General features: G+C 41.6%; 1 protein-coding gene across 6 annotated transcripts in view; it reads right to left on the bottom strand.

The window, feature by feature from the left end:
• Positions 1-13,349, bottom strand: part of PARD3 (par-3 family cell polarity regulator) — a 547,141-nt gene that overhangs the window by 105,718 nt on the left and 428,074 nt on the right. For 5 of the 6 annotated variants that reach the window (XM_077936774.1, XM_028749990.2, XM_077936773.1 and 2 more), the window contains one exon: positions 9,485-9,736. The exons of the other annotated variant lie outside the window; for it this stretch is intronic. In XM_077936774.1, coding sequence (XP_077792900.1) covers positions 9,485-9,736 — 252 coding nt within the window. The remainder of the gene's footprint in view (positions 1-9,484; positions 9,737-13,349) is intronic. 6 annotated transcript variants of the gene reach the window in all.

The following is a 13,349-nucleotide window of genomic DNA, read 5'->3' as shown; positions in this document are numbered from 1 at the left end:
AATATGGTGTCGTCCTGGTATTTTGGACTACAACTCCCATCATCCTCTACATGAGCATAGCCAGGACTTTTGTTGGGTGGGGGGCAGAATCAACATGAGTGGTCAGTGAAGTATTTCTATTTTATTTGATCTAGGGAGGGGAAAAATGCCCCCCATCCTCCCTTGGCTACATCCATGATCCTCTACCATTACCCATGTTGGCTAGGGCTGATGCAAGTTGCAGTCCAGAACCCCTGGAAGGCACCACGTTGGCCAACTGCTCCTTAACCTATGACCAAGCATTTGACAATTATTGCAGTGAGTACATCCAACAATTATATATTACTATACATTGAAGAAATAATTATTTCATTGAAAGCTTGGCATTATGAGTCAAATTCTGGAACCAATAGCTAAAGCTGAAATTTGGTGCATAACGCCATGGTCATCCATGAGATAGTACAGGTCTAGAGGTTTACAGGGATGAATAGCTGAACTGAGCTGACAGTTAAGGATGTCTAGAGACCATGATGATATGCCTATGATGCTTTTATGAGAAGATGCCGTATATACTGTGTCAGTTCTTCTAGCTCAGTATTGTCTACACAAGCATCCTGTCAAGAGCCAGTCAGGAATAGGGCAGCAATAAAATAACACCAGTGTCCTTCATTCAAAGTGACTTAATCAAAGCAGCTCTTCCCAATAGCTCTTGCCCCAATGAGGCTGTTGTGAGGACCAAAGATCCCTGTCTTCCCACCGCTTTCTAAGGATCGTCTCCCAGCAGCCTAAGGCTCTACTGTCTTATCAATCATTGCTCTGCCCTCTTCATTTCTCTGCGTTCTGGGAGACCAGGAGGGGGAGGGAAGCTTGTCACAGTAGGAGGGGGAGATGCCCTGGATTCTTCTGCAGCCTGTTTCCACTGCCTCCTGGCAGTGGTGGAGCTTCATGCTCCGGCAGCAGCGGGAGGAGAGCAGGCGTCCCGGGGGCATGGTGCGCTGCCCGTAGGGGTGTGGCACATGTCCTGGGGACGTAGCGCACCGCCCACAGGAGCATGGTGGCTGCCCGTAGGGGTGTGGTGCCCAGTGTGGTGGGGGGAGCAGCCGTGATGGCACCCCGCTGGGATTGTGCTGCCAGGGGTGGTGCACTCCCCCCACATGCCTCTTCCTCCGCCAGTGCCTCCTGGCCTTCCCTCCTTCCCTGCCTCTGAGTCTGGACCGCTCTCTGCCATAGCCTCTGCCTGTTTACTAAACCCTGTTGCCTCTTCAGCTTCTGACACCACCTCCTCCCAGTCTGTTCTGTCTTCTTCTTCACTTATTTTCATCCCACCACCAATCCCTGAGCTCTGAGCCTTCTTCCCCTGGGAGTTCATGAGCTGTTGCCTTCCATCACTCCTCTGCATTCAGCCACCTCCCTCTATCTGCTACCCTCCATAAGTTTTGACTACAACTCCTTTCGTACCTGACCATTGGCCATGTTGGCTGGGGCTGATAGGAGTTGCAATGAAAAAACACACACAAAGGGTATCAGGTTGGGGAAGATTAGTTTACATTGATTGCAAATGGCTCTCCAGATTTTCAGATTTAATTCTTTACCGGCCCCATCATGAGATGCCAGGGATTGGATGTGGGACTTTTTGCATGCAAAGCAGGCATTTTACCACTGAGCGACAGCCCTTCTCCAACATCGCTTTCTTCATGAACCAAACAAAATATGGATTTTCTCAGACTGTGCATAGATACATTTTAAGGTGGTTTTTTTTATCTAAAAAATGTGAGATTTTTAGAGTACCGAGGTGACCTGAAGGCAAATAATTTTGTGCTAACCTAATACCCCTTTATAGGGACGCGGGTGGCGCTGTGGGTTAAAGCCTCAGCGCCTAGGACTTGCCGATCGAAAGGTCGGCGTTTCGAATCCCCGCGGCGGGGTGCGCTCCCGTTGCTCGGTCCCAGCACCTGCCAACCTAGCAGTTCGAAAGCACCCCTAAGTGCAAGTAGATAAATAGGGACCGCTTACTAGCGGGAAGGTAAACGGCGTTCCGTGTGCTGCGCTGCCTCGCCAGATGCAGCTTGTCACGCTGGCCACGTGACCCGGAAGTGTCTCCGGACAGCGCTGGCCCCCGGCCTCTTGAGTGAGATGGGCGCACAACCCCAGAGTCTGTCAAGACTGGCCCGTACGGGCAGGGGTACCTTTACCTTTACTTTAATACCCTTTTAAACACACCCCCAGATATCTTGAGATGACCAAGTTTTGTGGTTTGTTGTGATTACAAAGATTTTCCATATTAACGAGCGGCATTCTGTAACGTGAGGGAAACAAAAGTAGTTTTCCTTTTTCATCTTCTAGCAGTAACATGCCTTACCATTCCTTTTCTGCATATAAATTGTAGCATTACACTGATTAAGGGTGACAAGTTCTGACTCACTCCTAAAGTAAATTGTACTTTAAAAAAGCTCTCTTGGCTTGCTACTGACAGCTGTTGTGCGTAAGTAAAACATTTGCAGAACTGGATTGAGCTATTGCTAGCTCATAACAAAGAATGATTGTTAAGTGACCTTCAATTATTTTATCTATAAGGTGAACTTTTGGGTGGGCCTCTCATTCTCTTCCTGTTTTGCAACCTGCTAGGGAAGCCCATTCCTTTCTTATCTTTCCATACATTCTCCCATGTATAGAATGCCTTAAAGAACCATGTCAGGCTTTGAAAAAAAGAATAATAAACAAACAGTTTCAGCCCTTTGATTATAAAACAAACCTCATTAAGGCGATAAAGGAAGGGGGGGAAATGGGGCAAGAAAGCCACAATTATTTGTCCATTGCAACTGCAAAGTTTTGCAGCCATATCAGCTTAGTCTTGCTAGAAAGACTCAAGAATATCTGTCTAACACTCATTATGAATCCTACCTTCAAAGTCATAACCCAAACACTGAACAGAGTCACAGCAAATATATTTCACAATAGGGGCTCTGCATAAATCCTCATGAATTTATATTAAAACCGGATTTTTATTGCATCCGTCTTGGCAGGAGGGAGAGTAGTAACCTAAGACCACTAAATACCAAAGTTAGTGGGACCAATTGCTTCCTTTACTCAGAGTCTGTGGAAGAGCAAACAATTCTTATTGGTCTGTTTGGGGAACAGATGAAGGGCCTGTTGGTTCATGTTACAATCAGCAGTAAAATAGAAAACTGCATATCAAAGTCTATAAATCAAGTGCAATATTCAGAAGTCAATCATTGTCAGGATTTTTTGGGGTGTTGGTGATGCTCATGACCACCTCTGTCTATAATATCAATATTCTCTGCTCCTCAGCAGGATATGCTTGCTTATGGTGACAAGAAAATGTTATTTTTCATATTCCCATTGAATCCAGACAGAAGGGTTTGTAGTAACAACTGGGAACCCACCAATAGCTGAGGAAAAACCAGTAAAAAAATACTCATCAGATACATGTTATCTAAACAAGAATACAGGTATGTTGAAGGAAATTAGCTGGAATTTTTAAAGTCTGACCAACTAACTTGTCCAGCTTCATATCAGATTCCAGGCTGTTTGAATGTGTTCATCTGTCAAATCCTTTGGATTGTCAGATCTCATGCTTTGGTTCCTAGAATCGGGTTTTGGGATTCACCCTCAGAGCCTCTTAATGGCAAGCTAATTTCAGGACTGTTACCTAGTCCACAACACTTGATAACTTAATGACATCTCCTAAGTGCATAAATGTGCAAGACTGGTTGACACATGCCTGACACCTGGAAAAAAATGGATGGGAATACTCGGAACAAGACAAAATGGCCTTTCCCCTGATTTCTTCCATTTTTCAGGGCTATCAAATCTCTAGCCTTTGCCATTGTACTATAACATGCTCACAGGTCAAATCCACACACCAGATTTTTTTTACTTCCAGGATTTGGCAACTCTGCTGATGTATTACAGAATATAGCAGGTACAGTTTGTCCTGCAGGGCCTTCCTTTGTATGCTGGCTACCAATCAGACATGAAAGTCTATCAAGTTTTTGTTCTCTAGCAGGGATACCAACCTGAATAATATATTGTGGGGGCCCAGGTAAGCCCCACCTCACATAATCGATTACATGATGCAGTGCACACAAACCATTTGAATGGGAATGACCATCAACTTTGTGGGGGCACGGCCCCCTCAAATATTTTATTGTGGTTGGCCCACAGCCGCTAGGAGTTGGCTCCTATGTTCTCTAGCCACACAAAGTTTCTGCATCCGTGTTTCCCCCCTGAAAGTGCTTTCTCACACTTTCAACAGCAAACCCCAATGGCTGATCATAAGCTGCCTTAAACACCTATCAGATTCAAAAGTAGTTTGCCATGGTGTGGGTGGGTGTTTTGTGTGTGAGAGAGGTTTGAAGACAACAAGTTTAACTATCGCTTAGGTTCATGAAACTAATCTCATGATCATTTGGATCTCAGCCTATTATCCTGAAATTTCTGAGGTCAGTTGAAAGGGAACACATTAGGTATCTGGAAGGGTTCCATTTGTGAAATGAAAGGTATCAAATCCCAAGGTTCCTTTGAGTAGGCGCACTCATTCACAAGCAGGGCTTTCATAACCCTACTCATGGACACTAGAGAGCAATGTTTGAGTGCAATGCTGAGGCTGTTTTAAGGAGTTTAAGGAGGTGAGAAGGTGAGTTGCCTCAGGGGCCTCTTCTTTTGCTTCACAAAAGGGAACAGGCCCCTTTCTCAAAAAAGTTTAGCAGGTCTGGCTGTCCTTGAGGCCATCAGCAGTTGAACTGATTTTCAAGATCCTGAGGCGCACGTAACAAACAGCAACCTCACACAGTTATTCATAACTATGTTGAGTGAAAGCATTCCCTTTCTAGCAGTCTCATTAAAACTGTCCTCAATGGTACTAATTCGCAGAACGAGGTGCAACTCAACATAAGCAAGCTTGCCCATTTAGGGACTTATAAGTAACCACAGCAAAAGGTGTGTGGGGAGTTAATAAATCCACAGGCGTTCTCCAGAATGCATTGCGGCTGGGAATAGTAATAAAATTGTGACCTTTCACTTTTGCCATAGCAGTTCTAAGGTACGACTTCATAGCAAGTCTAAACCTCTCCATTAAAGAGAAAAAAGAAATAAATTTCCAGCACTTACAGAAAGTGTTATCCTGAGGAATAACTTGTATCTCTCCATCTATTATAGGTTTGGCAGAAAGCTTAGATTTATATGCAGTGGCAACTCAGCCTTTAAAGATCATTCACATGACTGACATTACAAATAATGAAGTTTAATATAATATTCTAGTATCTTGCTTTTCCATTTTAAAGAAATATTTACCTTGATATTGCTATGTAATATTTTACAGCTCTAGTAAAATATGACTCAGAAGGTGGTTTTTTTATAGAGGCCTCCGAGAGCAAGTCTTTTTATTCTTTTTCAGTCCATTTCTAAATTGTATTACTGAATAATCCACTGCCTCTCAGAAGTTAAGCTGAGGTAAATATTACGAGATAAACAACAGCAAAATGAAATGGTCTATTGCTTTCCTATGACAGCAGTATATCAGGATCATGTGTGACAATTTTTAAAACTCAGCATTCATGGTTCCCCCCCCAAGAGACTAAACAAAGGGTGAGATGAATTTTCTCCCTGCTTATTCTGTCCTGGTCAAAAATTCTTCAGTCTATATATTCCTATGACATAACTTGATTCCACTTTTAGCAGAACTGGAACCAGTTCAGCATAGGTCTCCCTTTTCATATTTTTCCTTTTAATGGCAAAGCGAATACAAAAAGCATATGATTACGGTATTTACGCTTCCATTAAAGTGTCCGCAGCAAGTTGGGTGATTCTAGCCTACTATTTTGAAGCTATTTAGGTTTACAGCAGCACGGTGCCCATTTCATTTCAATATATTTGAGGACAATGCACTCTTGGTGGAAACTGATGGCACAGTGACAGCCAGTAAATGTCCATTAGCAGCTGTCTTTTCATGGGGTTCTCTCTCTGGATGGTGGGTCACAGCATATTCTCTGTCTCCTCCTTCTCTTTTTCTCCCTGACCCTTCTCTCTCTCTCTCTCTCTCTCTCTCTCTCTCTCTCTCTCTCTCTCTCCCCTCCACACACACACACACACACACACACACACACACACACACACACATATTTAGCAGCATCATTTCAAACTGAAATAATTATTATAACAATAATGATAAAAACCACAGCCAGTATTGATCAGTCTTTTTCTTTCTTTCTTCCCTATGATGTAAAACGCACCAGCAACACACTTCTTAGCTTGGCTAAAAGCTCTTGCTACAGGAATACAATTCTCCAGACACTGTTTGGTATGGAAACAGAAGGAATAGAAGGAAATAAACCAATTATAAACTCCATCTAGAGTCTCCCCCCCCCAACTCTCTGTGACTCTCTGATGCTCATAATGAAGAGGTAACCATCTGGGGGGGGGGGGGAATACAGCTTAGAATTCCCAAATAATGTCTGAATAAAACAAGGAACTAATGTAGCAATGACCATGGATAATTAGCTGATCTTAACATTAACTCTTGGTGAACAGTGCCAGAGAATTCTTAAGGAGAAATGTTTGGTAAAAAAAATCCAACCATTTGTTTGTAATAGAAAATAACTAATTTTTAATTTCTCTGAACATTACCCAGTGAACATTTTGTTTCAAAGGAAATTACTTGATTGGAATTAAATCTATTGGAATATAAACTCGTGAGGATCAGGATGGAAACTGGCATAATTTTAACAAAACCTTCACACTGTTATCACTAACTTTTTACAGTGATTTCAATGGGACCCTTAATATAAAAAGGAACTCTTGACTATCAACTTGCTTGTAGACTCGACCACATCTTGACTCAAGCCCAGCAACATGTACACACTGCATTGTCAGGCAGCTTGCAGAGCCTCTGCACCAAAGCAGGTTCCACTGTACTAATGCCTGCCTACCTGGTCTAGCACCCCCACTACCAGAGAACACAGATCTGGTGGCTGCAAATTTTCTGGCGGTGGACATTTTGTTTCCCCCACAATGTCCTTGATGTTGTGTTGGTCTTGAGCATTATGGGAAGGCAAAACTGTGCCTGCCATAAACATATGATGGCCAAATGGCTGCTGCCATTTTGTTCCCCCCACAATTCCCTGGGAACATGCAACATCTGGGACATTGTAGGAAATACAAAATTGTGTATGCCAAGAAACAGCTGGTCCTTATTGTGAACTTCAGGAGGGCCCCATTCATATAGGAGGCTGCCCGCCAAGGGTCCTGAAACCTGGAGCTACTCGTTGCCAATCTACATATTAACACTAACAAAATGCACTTAAGACAAATCCTTTTTGTAGCTTCACATTAAGCACAATGATAATGTTGGAAAATCTGGAAAAGATTTAAGATTGCTTTCTCAGCAACAGTGCACTTATGTGCTGGACCATTTTCCTTAGAGTTTAGTTCAGGTGAAAACTTTTAAAACAACCTTTGGTCCGAATGTAATTTTTTTCTTGGCATTACACACAGCATACTGTGCTGCACCATAATAGCTGTATTAGAAATTAAATAGCTCAATAAAACCTTCTGGGAAACTACTGATATTTGTTGTTTCTTACGGCAGCAAGAATGATAGGTAAAAGGAGATCGAGCAAAGCTGGGTCTGGGAAATGCAACAAAAAGCTTGAAGCAGCAGACTGGTCCCATCTACAGTAATATTTAGCATAATTATAGGAGTGCAGTTATGGCCCTGTATTAAGGCTGAGATGGATGGATCACATTCTGTGCCTATAATGAGAAGGGAAACAATAGGTTCTGCAGCTTACAGTTAGAAAATAGCTCCATAGAGAGATATTCTGATGTCTGCTATTGGGAAAGGTGCAAGAAAAGCCATTTGCTCCTCTCAGATGGAAAACATTGCAAAGCCAAGTGTCAAACTTGTCATAGTCCCCAATCCTGGGGTGTGACCACCCATCCATCATGTGACATCACAATGATGTCTTGTGTCTAGTTTTTGCAAACTGGTATGAACAAAGGCCTTGGCAATTAGCTGACTATAGTGCTGTTCATGGAAGCCCCAATGATCATCACTGCCTGGATGGTTAGGTGATCAAAAGGGCTGCCATGAACAGGACTCTGTAAGCTGCAACAACCAGCTCTTTGTCAGTGCTTCAAAAATGCTGGACAGGGAACCTTGCAGGTGTTACTGGTAATCAACCTCTGTTTTAGCTCACCCATGTCTTTACCTGCCCTACACCTGATCCCATATGCAACAAGTGGTGTGGGTTGACCCAAATGACTTCATGGGCCAATTGGGGAGGCCTGGCTGGCCTGTGGTTCAAAGGTTCCCCAGCACTGCTCTAGTCTATAAAAATACAAAGTCATTCTATAGTGTCAGGCCATTGGGTCTATACATTCCAGTACTGTCTACTCTGATTGGAAATCAGGGGAATCTTTCTTTGTGTTGTCACCTTTAACTGGAAATGATTGAGATTGGAACTGGAGATTTCTGAATGCAAAGCATGTTTTCTATTGCCTCTGCCCACAGAGTTCTTACAAATTCTTAATCCTTATATACCCAGACTTCCTTCACTTCTTTTTTCCACTCTCTACTACTACCCCTTTGTTTAGTTTTTATACCTTCTATATCTTGCCTGTCTTCTTTTCACATGCATGGCACTGGATTTGGTGAAACCTGACCTGCCTGGAAGTGGCTGTGAACAGGAAAAAGCATTTCTTTCCCAGTCTTACAGTTCAGCTTGGAATATGAGCAACAACAATGAAAGAGTATCTTTATTACTTTAAGCTTAGTATGAATTGTTACTAGCATACCAATCATAGATCAAATTAAGTGAAGGTCCGCGAACAGCTTAGCAGCAACCTCTAGTATGGTAATCATTAAAACAAAAAACAAAAAAAATCCACAGTTTTTAAACTGCGCAAGAGGGAAATTAGGAATTGGGTATGGCTAGGTTGTCAGATCTAAAGCTTCAAGATTAAAATGTGCTGTTTATATCAGGAATTGGTGTGAAACGATCAAAAGGCTGACAGAGAGACCCACCTTGGGGTCAAGAAACAGTGGCCCAAATAATTCTGTTTGCACCCCCTTTCCAAAACAAAAGCAATATTCTCCCAGGCACTGGCCCAGAAAACCAAAGTCAAATGCTACCCACAAGCACCACAGCTTATTACTAGAACTGCCAATAATTGAACCAGAAGCTGTTCCAAGTTTGACTTTAATTTGAATTATACTAAACAGTGCAATTTGGATCCAAAAGCATTTCCAGGAGATGATGAATTGTGTTAGGATCATCTGAAAAGATTGTACTGCTCATTCCATTATGACTTGATTTGTGTGAATTCAATATTTTTCTCTACAAAGGCTTTTAAAAAGCCATTAATAAAATGCAGTTCTGGCTTTACAGCTGATGAACAGTCACCTCCCACAGCCAAAAATAATAAAATAAAATAAAATACAAACCAGACATTGGAAGCAGAATATTGACTGCAGCCTGGTACCTACCTGTCTGCAGGTGAAGACTTGGAATTGCGTGCTTTCTTTACTTGGGCATATAACGCTTCAACCGTGGGCCCTTCCCTAGGGCTCTGTGGTCTATTGTTCATTGTGCCACTATTTATGGAGGAATTATATGAAGCAATTCCAGCATACATTGAGTCACCATCGCATCCAAAAGTCCTGTTTAATTCTTGGATCTCGGCATAATCCCGTTCCCGAGCTTGTCTCTCACGAAACTCTCGAGTCTTGGCTTGAATTCTGGAAATGAGAAATAAGGCTAGAAATATATTTGAAAGCTGGGTGCAAAAAAGGCTTATATTCATGGGTAAGTAAAACCTACTGGGGGGGGGGGGAATCACAAAAGTGCTAGAGTGCAGTACTTGAGAATCATGGGGCTTAAGCCAGAGTTGAACTCCAGAGTACATTTCCTAACTCTTTAGAAATTTTGTGGATGGGGAGACACATATAACATACGTAACTCAAGGTTTGCAAGTTGTAAGCAGCGCAGCAGTGTTTCCATGTGACCATACTGATGGCACCAAATACCTGTTTGGGTGTTATTCCTCCTGTCCTCCTTCTCCATGGGCTCATTATACTCATTATACTCAGGCCAAAGACCCATCTAGCTCACCATCCTGTTCTCACAGTGGCCAACCAAATATCCAAGAAAAGCCTGGAAACATAACCTGAATGCAACAGCACTCTCCTAACAAGTGATTCACAGCAACTGATATTCAGATACTGCCTCCAACAGTGGAATTGAATATAGCCATTGTAGAGGATTGTTTTAGTTTTATTATGCTGTTTATTTTAGCATTGGAACTCCCTTAGTCTGAATATTCAACTTGCTTTCTCATTAAGGTAAGATGCTGTCACTCAAACAGTTCTTACCCTGCCATATGTGGCTTGCAGATTGCCTCATAAAACTACAAGTGCTTTGATTCTGTTGCATGTGGTAATTATTAATCATTGGTGTTTGTATGATGATGTATTTCACACCATAATGATATCACATTGTAACCCAATGCTTTGAGTATCCTTTACCATTAAAAGCATATGGTGGAGGTTTTAATCTTATATTTAATCTAACTCTGCCCTTCATCTATTCACAGATTATTTAATGCTTTTTAGCAATCCCGCTTTATGGTTTCTATAAAGAACTCGTAAGAATATCTCGGAAGGCTAAAAGCTGACGTTATTTAAATCAATAGAAAACTTTCCATTGACTCGGTGAGGATAGCATATCATTCATTCATTGACTGTGTAAATATCTCATTGACTGTATAAATATCTCATTGAGTAATACCTATAATTAATAAGAAAATAAGCATCTCCACATATTGCAGCCACATTTCTTCTGTGAATTATGCATTATAGACATTTGAATGTAATTTAGATAATGTTTAATACAGTAGTATTATGGCTAGAAACATTAGCCATTCCCATTTAGAAACTACACATTTTGGGTTTTTTTAGGTGCATTACTAATATTTGCACCTGCACATGGAAAGTGTAGATCTGAAAAGAACGTATTTTTAAATATTGTGTATCATACAGGTACACTTAGAAAAATACATTTTATCAGAACACACTATATGTGCCTATTGTCTACTCCAGGGGTAGTCAATCTGACATCCTCCAGACATCGCTGAACTACAATTCCTATCATCCCTAGCCATTGGCCATGATGGAATTTGGAGTTCAACAATATCAGGAGGGCAGCATGTTGGTTCCCACTGGAGTAGACAATAAGAACAAATAGCATAGATCTAAGCTGATACAGCAGCACCCTTGGGCACTTTACCATGTGAGGCAGCAACACAAAATTCCCCCGACTGCATTTATGGGTAGGGTGGAGGTATAAAATTGGTATGAAAGCACACAGGCAGCACCAAAATGACTGGAGGCGTAAGTAGTTTAGAAATGCATGTTACAGCTTGACTAACGCTACAAATCAGAGACACATGCGGAGAATTCACTATCCCTTTGATTATTCAGATAATTGCTGCTGCCTTTAAAAATTAGAGTAAACATGATGTTTAAGCGCTTTTAGCTGCAAAGTATTGGACTCCTGTAGTGCAAGTTGGATAATTTGATAGGTTTTCCGGCACTGTTAAATTTAACAGCAATAAGAGCAGCTCACTTCCAATAATTGCGTATTAGAATGAATCATCCTTAAATGGTTATTTGGTATTAAGAGGGTCCCTCATCTGCTGTGTCAGGGAGAGGGAAGAGTTGTAATGGGTGTGCCTTTCAAGACTTCAGATCTATATCACCCAAAGCCAGGCATAGGCAAACTCGGCCCTCCAGATGTTTTGGGACTACAACTCCCATCATCCCTGACCACTGGTCCTGTTAGCTAGGGTTGATGGGAGTTGTAGTCCCAAAACATCTGGAGGGCCGAGTTTGCCTATGCCTGCCCTAAGCCCTGCAAGTATGGGGTGGTCAAATTGGAGAAACCCTGTTTCTGTTTTATAAGCTATCAGCCTTGGCAGGCAGACCAACAAACCTACCATCACCACCTGCTCAAAAGAACACACAGTATTCTTGATGTTCTAAAAAGTATATATTATTTTTTACCTAGAAAGGAATCTGTACTTTGGTCATGACTGCTTGGCTATATTGCATATCCTGTTGTTCTTTCCTCGCAACTATCGTAAACATACCAATGTGACATGGAAATAGATCAGCACTACTAATCCTGTAAACTGCCCTGACTCTGCAAAGAGTAGCTGGGTGTGAATGGGTTTAGTGAGTACTTTGGATGTTGTAATGTACCAAGCCACAGTTTGTTAGGCATGTCGCTCAAGAGAAAGGGCTAGTTCCCTAAATCTTTATGTAAGATCACAGGAACATGTGAAGCTGCCTTATACCAAGTCAGACCTCTGGGCCATCTATCTCATTATCATCTATACTAACTAGCAACAGAGCTGCAGGATTTCAGACTAGGGTCTGATGCTGCAAAAGTGCACCTGTGAACTTTTACATCTCTGTTGGTACTGTGACATGTGAAATGCAGTGCAGCTATGAAAGTCAATCAGCTTTCAACTAATTGCCACCGTTAAAGCCTTGAATGATACATTTGAATAAACTAAGTCTTAATTACCAATGTGGGCTGCTCATTTTGTTGGTGTTGCTTTTTAAGGCAGAGGACCACTGGAAATTTAAAAGCGAAAGGACATTACAGTACAGAGAAGACCGAGAACTAGGATGGATTACACGGCACAGAGATATTTGTTTTTCCTTAGCTGTCAAATAGGGTGGTCCATGTACAAATATATGTGTCAAGTCATGGCCAAAGTGCAAGTAATTGTGTGTTGAGTAGGATTCAGAAGACTATAACAAAAAAACATTACTGCACCAATTAAAAATACCAAAGTGAGATATCAGTTCGTATTTACAGTCGATAGAGTTTCTACTCCCAAATCTCTTTGTCTAGTCTACAAGTGCAATGAAAATATTTTGCTCTGAAGAAACAAAGTGTAGATTTCCCAGTAAAAATATTATGGTCTCATTGGGAATTCTGGAAATACACCAGAAGAGCATCCTGCTGTTGAAGCCCTGACTCCATCTGATATTTTAATAGCTCCAGATGGCCTTTACTGGAAGACAACACTCTCACTATTCTTTTATCATGACCCCTGAGGTCACAAATGATCTGCAAGGATGGTGCTATTGTCCTTTCAAGAGTACGTTAGTATGCTTCCCATTAAATCTTTGCTGTTTTTTGACCATACTTTCACTGACAAAACAAATACAATCAGTTTTCTCAAATGGCACTATATGCAAAATTATAAGAAATGTGTTTTCCTGGCTGTTCCACTATAGTCCACGTTAAAGTGAACAATGCCATTTGATGCATTTTTTCATC

Source organism: Podarcis muralis, chromosome 12 (genome assembly GCF_964188315.1).
Source record: "Podarcis muralis chromosome 12, rPodMur119.hap1.1, whole genome shotgun sequence".
In the NCBI taxonomy this organism is placed as follows: Eukaryota; Metazoa; Chordata; class Lepidosauria; order Squamata; family Lacertidae; genus Podarcis; species Podarcis muralis.
Note: the sequence above shows the minus strand (reverse complement) of the source record. Positions and strands in the feature narration are given on the sequence as shown.